Raw genomic sequence first — 6,936 nt, 5'->3', positions numbered from 1 at the left:
TACCGCGCGGAATGTTTGTCTGCTTCATTTCAGATGCGATTTGCTCCACCTGCTTCCACGTTTTAGGAATTTAATTGCAGAGTAATTGTAAATGCTCAAGCAATGCATGTTTGATCCGACGATGGTGGAAATTACTGTTGAATTGCGGGATCAATCTGTCTAAGCAACTAAGCAACACATGGCAGATCAAGATGAGCAGAGGGATAAAAAAAAATCCTTGATTGAACTTTTAGTTTCTGTTATCCAAGTAATGGGAAATGGGTTGATCCTGTTTTGGAGAAAACCCGGCACTTACGTTTACGCGTTTGTTACTTCGTTGCGGGTGTCGTTTCGAAGTTGGTCTTTAGCAATTCTGCTGACTGTCGCCATCAAATGGCTGTATAGCAGGAAGAGGCAAAATCTAGATGTGAAATCTTGGACCAGATGGCTTGCAATGAAGAGGGGAAAAAAAGGATGTTGAAGGCATCAAGAGTTCCTAGATGCCTTCATCTTCCCCACTCCAGATGTGGTGCTAATCTTAGTTAAATCCAGCGACTTTAGGGTGTCAGTTTGTCAGATTATGCTATGGGGACATTAGTCTAAGCCCGGTCTTGGATGCATTGTTTTATCCATTTTACTTTGCGGTGGTTAAACCGGTTCTGAAAATTATATAGTTTGACCTGTACTTGTCCAACTGCCATAATCTATTCTTTGACCATGCCAGTAGCTGGCATTTTGTTCTGATCATTTCAGTATATATCGTACTGTCATTTGCTGATCTCATTGTATTTTCAATTCGCAGGCGCCTCTCCGACCAAGTCTCCTCCAGGTAATATATGTCTCTCATGCTTTCTAAAGAGTACTACTACTAGTATACTGACTAAACTAGCCACTTGCCCTGTTATCTGAATCGTGACACTTTGCCAGCTGAAACTTGCCTGATTAAAGAATGATTTCTGATACCGCGGCGGCAAATTGATGCAAGCCACGTTAGATGCGTTTGGTTGAAGGTGTCATATGAATGGGTTGGGACCGTCCAATTTTTTTGGGATTGATCCATTCAATTCATGCGTTTGGCTGAATATAAGAGATGAGCTAATTATTTAGGACGGGACCACCAGTCATGCTCACATAGTCATGCATGCAAAGGGTTGCCATTTGATTCGACCGATTTGGTTGGGTGGAACGGTTCAGCACCTTCAAGGCATATTCTCTTTTTTTGACTTGAACCATTCATGTGCTTTATAACCAAACATGTCTATTTTTTGAACGATCCCAACCCATTCATGACCACCCTTGCAACCAAACGCACCTTAGTTATAGATAGAAACAACTCGTGTTGGTCGGTTATCCGATGATTGTGGCTGCTTGCAATTATATATGGGGAAAATATATTGTACTGTAGAACCAAATCACTCTATTTGCATTTAGTCATATATATGAGCATAGGACTTGGGCATGTGCTATGGCCTATGAAACATTTTTGGGAAACTAAACACTGCATGTGAGAAGAGTTAAGACATATTCAGACTTTGGAGTCAATTCATGGCGAGAGATACACAAATGTGCACCAGACGGGCTTGAATTTTCCTTTTCCGTCAGGCATGTAAGGGTAGTAGACAGAGTCCCAAGGATTGATGTGGACGACAGTGTAGCACATCCATTTGCAGATGGGGTCATTGTATCTATTCATCCATTTGGAAACATGTTCATGGCAACGCAATAAATGCATTGCATTACAAAGTAGGAATTGTAGTATTTTCCCGCTGGAATTTATTTGACGTAGATCTGCCTTGAAGGCTCACCAAACAATCGCAATCTGTACAAATTTAGGATCGTTTAGGACTTGGATGCAACTTACTGGTAGTACGCCTTGTTCCACTCACTGTGTCTGAAAATTGAAATTGAAGCTTCATATCAAGGGCCAACATGGTTGCTTCTTTATTTCTCATATAAAATAATTAACGTGAAGGTTTCCTTGAGCTGTTACCAACTTACCATAGTTGACATACTTATTCGATCTTCATAAAGGGGTTCCCTTATTTTGGTCATAAAATGAGTTTAAGAGATTAGCTGAAAACCCAACAAAAACCTGATCTCCAAGCAGGAAATCACCTTTGTCTGACCACGTTTTTGTTTCGAACAGCAAACCAAAAAAAAAAAATGCATGACCTCACAAACATCTTGGTGTCGATTGCAGGTTCAAGTCCAAGTTCTCCGTCAGGTGGTGGCAAGAGCGCCGGGCACCGCACCATGTCGGCCGGCTTCGCGGGGCTGATGAGCCTGTTCCTGGTCCTGTGGTCTGCCCTGGCATAAGAAACCGGCGATTCGGCATGATGATAGACATGATCTTCTTTCGGCTTATATATCCCATGGTAGATGAGCTGCAGCTCTGGTGGTAGTTCTTGGCGGTGTCGTCGCATTTGTTTTGCCGTGTATTGGTTGGTGTTGCCAGTTCAGTAGACTTGCTGTGAATAAGGATTTCGGCACTCTCTTCAGACCTGTGATGACCAGAGCAGAGTGGGCCTTGTGTGAGACGTATTTCGGCTTCACTGTTTTCTTTTCTTTTATACGGTATTTGAGAGAGATTTGTGCTAGTAAGAGGAGGCCACTCACGCCTAGAATTCGATGGGAATTTGTTGATTTTAGACCACCACAGATCTAGCCCAGCGACATGCCTCCACGCCTGCGAGGGGTGCTCGCGCTAGCTGCGCCCATGCTTCCCTCACCCCAACAACTTGCGCCACCCATCTGCGAGAGAATCCCAGAGATCCTGCGGCTGATTTCTCTGGTTCCGCAGGCGGTAGGGTTGGACCAAAAGCTCGTAGCTCGCGAGCTTAATGAACGCTCGGAAGTTCAGCTCGTTAAGCTTGTAGCTCGCTTCTTAATGAACAGAGCCAATCATTGATTTTAGCTCGTTAAGCTTAACGAGCTTAACGAGCAAGCTAACGAGTTTCACGAGTAGCTCGTTAAGCTTGTTAGTAACAACACAATACATATTTTCATCTTATGTGACAAACTTTTTATAGCACCTCAGCCCATTTATTTAATTTAATCGACATATGAGGCAACAAACTACTTCATTTCTTTTTGTAGTCACCATATTTCATTTTGAAAACCATACCTACACATTCATCATGTATATCATAACACATTATAATCTGTTAACGAGCGCTCGCGAGTGCTCACGAGCTTAACGAGCTTCAGACGAGCCGAGCCGAGCAGGGTTTTCTGCTCGTTAATCTTAACGAGCTTAACGAGCCGAGCCTTAACGAGCGCGAGCTTAACGAGCCGAGCTACTCGTTAGTCCACCCCTAGCAGGCGGTACTCACGGCGACCAGAGCCAGGGGATGGACGGAGCGCGCGACCAGGATCCGGGACGCTACCTTCGAGTGGATCCGGTGCGTGCAGGATTGGAAGGCGGCGGATCGGGCGGTTGCGGAGGCGACCACACCGGAATTGAGATCTGCGGCCATGAAGGTTGCCGAAATCCAATGAAGGAGGGCGGATGTGGAACAAAGGAAGCTAGCACGGCGAATCTTCGAGGAGGCCACGCTGGAGGAGAGGGCAAGGATGCCCCCGTTTCCGTCCTCCCCGCCGGCCGAATTCGTGGTCTGGGCGAGGGCAGAAGCAAAATCGGAAGAGCCACGGCGAGCCCTCCGCTGTGAGTGCATCCTTGGCGTCATTCCGCCGAGCGCTTGAGGACTGTTGCGGGTGGGGTGGACCCGCTGCCTCGCCGCGACACGCTGGAGCCGTCGTGGTTTGGAGACCGCGGTGAGGTTCCGTCGGGCGCCCGTTCGAGATATAACAAAGGGATTTGTATCCCAAGGGGACATGTTAGTCATATGATTTCGCAACCGATGATAGTGTTGGAACCATTAGAGGTTGGGCAGAGCTTGTGCTTGAAGAATCGGGAATCATCATCGGCGGCGAGGTCCAAACCGCCGGAGTTGGGGGATTTTTCCCTTGAGATGTGTGGGAGCACATTTGGGCGGGATAACGTGGGCCCCGTTGCCACATCCCTCCCACCAATTAGATGCGAGAGAGTGAAAACGCCTTTGGCAATTACGCTTCCTCCTCGAGACGGCGCGGAGGAAACTATTTCTAGGGTTTTCGAACAGCTCTGGTCCATTCCCTCCCCCCGCCGTCACCAGCCTCGCCCTCTTCCGCCAAGTAAAACCACCACCACACTGGGATGCTCCGGAAAGATCTAGTTCGTCCTGGGTGTTTTTCTCTCTCTGATCTCTTCCCAGTCAAACATCTCCGGCCGTTTGACCCTCCTCCGACACAGCTCAAGACCATCAGGGAGGGGATTGGGGAGGGATCCAAATCCTTTGCTCAGGCTGTCATGGCGGACAAGAATGCACCGCCGGGGGGACTGAAGCAACACGCCCCGGCCCAGCAGAAGATCTCAGGGCGTCGCCAAGCCGCGGGGAGCGCGCGAACTGCTACCGTTCCCAGTAAAGGTGCTGCCCCTCCTGCACAAGCTTCAGTGGCTGCGCCCCCGCCGCCGGTCCTCCTCCCCCAGAGGTGCAAGTCTTCGATGAGCGATACAAGGATATGGTTTGCTTTACCTGTGGAGGCCCTGGCCACTACGTTGGTAATTGCATTCAGAAGAAAACATGCTTCATCTGTGGATTGGAGGGGCACAATGTCAACAATTGTGCAGCTTGGGCGCAACCTCACCAAGTGGCCACATTCTTCGGGAGTTCTGCTTTTGGGCTGGGATTCTATCACATAGCCGCTCCTGTGGGTCGAGAAGCAAATTGGATGAACTTCAGAAACTGTGGAGAAGTGTGGGTCATGAAAGGTGAAATCAACAAGTCGGATCTGGTTAAGAATATGTTTGGTATATTCTGCAAAAACAAGCAATGGACATGGCAGATCAGATCACTGTCAGAGAAGTAGTTCCTGGTCAGATTCCCACCCTGGAAAGATTTGAAGAACTAATTGAATTTCCTGCCTTAGATTTGCCCATCGATGGAGTCTCTGTGTCTGTTGAAAAGTGGACCGGTGCAATTGACCCATTCAGCGAGCTTACTGAAGCCCGGGTTGTCGTTGAGGGGCTGTCGTCTAAATGGTGCACATGGAAGGTCCTGTCTCAGATTGCTTCCTGCTTTGGAATCCTTGTGGATGTAGATTGGAATGGCCAGATGAAGAGCTTTTATGGGAAAGTGAGAGTCAAAATTGCTTGCAGGGACCCAACTAAGATCCCCTTCGAACGGATCATGGAGATGAGGAAAAAACTCTATATCTTATCCTTTACAGTGGAAGCTTTTCACCAAGTAGGGGCTGATGATCCTAATGATGACGATGGACCTACTGACATAACTTTGGACGATGACAACAAGGCAATTGACGATGAGGAGCTGGATAAGGACATCCTAGATGATGGAGAGGAACCCATTGATGACCTGGACCTTGCCAATAGGGCCCCCACAAAAACTCCAGTTGGGAAGAAAACAACTGATGATGGTGCTACATTCCATCCCCTTGCTCTGTTAGAGGCATGTATTACTCCTGCGGGAGTTAATAAGAAGAATGAAGAAGAAACTAAGGCCCAGAGCATGTGCTCTTCGATACCCTTCTCTGAGGCTATCAAAATCCTTAGTTCTACCCACAACAAGACAAATGAGGCCAGTATGCTTGCTGCATCATCAAGTGGTAAAGCTGCTGTCACTTCCCCAATGTCTGCTCAAAAAATATACTGCTCTGGCCTGTTGGAAGAACTGGAGGACTCTGCTTCTGATACTGCTAGTGAAACTGCTGAATCAGATGAGGAAATGGATACTGTTGAAGCTCCTATAGCCAGTGGTTTGAAGATAATGTGATTTATGGAGAAAATTAAGGAAAGGTCAACACCCAAAAACAAGTGGGGACCAGTTGTTGCTCCAAGGCTGAGCTCCAGGGTACACAGCAAGCAAAACATCATGGAGAAAGCTGCAGCCTACAAAATGAAGCAAAACCTGGAAATCCCCCTACCTTTAAAAGTAAGTCTTTTACTACTGATTCTGCATCTAGTTTAGAGGCTTATGCTTCTGCAGTTAACATCAAAATTGGTGATGATGAGATAGAGAAAAACCAGATTATTAATGACATTATTAGAGATGAAACTGAAAAATGCCTTTTATTTGCTTCTCAGAATCCTGAAATATCTCTGCCTGACAATTTAGACACTGGATTTAATACTGATGCTGGAGTTTATACTCCAATAAGAGACATTCCCAACACCCACACACCAGGGGGCACTGCTGGTGTGGAAGGTGGCTCTGGGAATGCTGTGAGAGGTGTTGGGGAACGTAGCATAAATTCAAAATTTTCCTACGTGTCACCAAGATCTATCTATGGAGAAACCAGCAACGAGGGAGGAGTGGATCTACATACCCTTGTAGATCGCGCGCACAAGCGTTCAAGAGAACGGGGTTGATGGAGTCGTACTCGTCGTGATCCAAATCACCGATGATCCTAGCACCGAACGGACGGCACCTCCGCGCTCAACTCACGTACGGAGCAACGACGTCTCCTCCTTCTTGATCCAGCAAGGGGGGAGGAGAGGTTGAGGAAGATGGCTCCAGCAGCAGCACGACGGCGTGGTGGTGATGGAGCTGCAGTACTCCGGCAGGGCTTCGCCAACTCTATGGAGGAGGAGGATGTGTTGGAGAGGGAGAGGGAGGCACCAAAGGCAAAGGTGAGAAGTTCTCCATCTCCCCCACTATATATAGGGGGGCCTAGGGGAGGCGCCGGCCCTAGGAGATCCAATCTCCTAGGGGGGCGGCGGCCAAGGGAGGAATCCCTCCTCCCCAAGGCACCTAGGAGGTGCCTTCCCCTCTTAGGACTCTTCCTTAGGGTTTCCCCACCCTTAGGCACATGGGCCCTAGGGGGAAGTGGTGCCCCAACCCACTTTGGGCTGGATCCCTTCCCACTTCAGCCCATGGGGCCCTCCGGGATAGGTGGCCC

The 6,936-nt window shown here is 48.1% G+C and overlaps 1 protein-coding gene across 1 annotated transcript in view; it reads left to right on the top strand.

Annotated features, from left to right (window-relative positions):
• LOC119333796 (non-specific lipid transfer protein GPI-anchored 2-like) overlaps positions 1-2,608 on the top strand; it is a 3,470-nt gene extending 862 nt beyond the window's left edge. The window contains exons 2-4 of the mRNA XM_037606560.1: positions 388-508; positions 782-808; positions 2,180-2,608. Coding sequence (XP_037462457.1) covers positions 388-508; positions 782-808; positions 2,180-2,295 — 264 coding nt within the window. The 3' untranslated portion in view covers positions 2,296-2,608. The remainder of the gene's footprint in view (positions 1-387; positions 509-781; positions 809-2,179) is intronic.
• Positions 2,609-6,936: the final 4,328 nt, after the last annotated feature.

This window comes from Triticum dicoccoides, chromosome 7A (genome assembly GCF_002162155.2).
Source record: "Triticum dicoccoides isolate Atlit2015 ecotype Zavitan chromosome 7A, WEW_v2.0, whole genome shotgun sequence".
Taxonomy (NCBI): domain Eukaryota; kingdom Viridiplantae; phylum Streptophyta; class Magnoliopsida; order Poales; family Poaceae; genus Triticum; species Triticum dicoccoides.
This window is presented reverse-complemented; position numbering and strand designations above follow the sequence as displayed.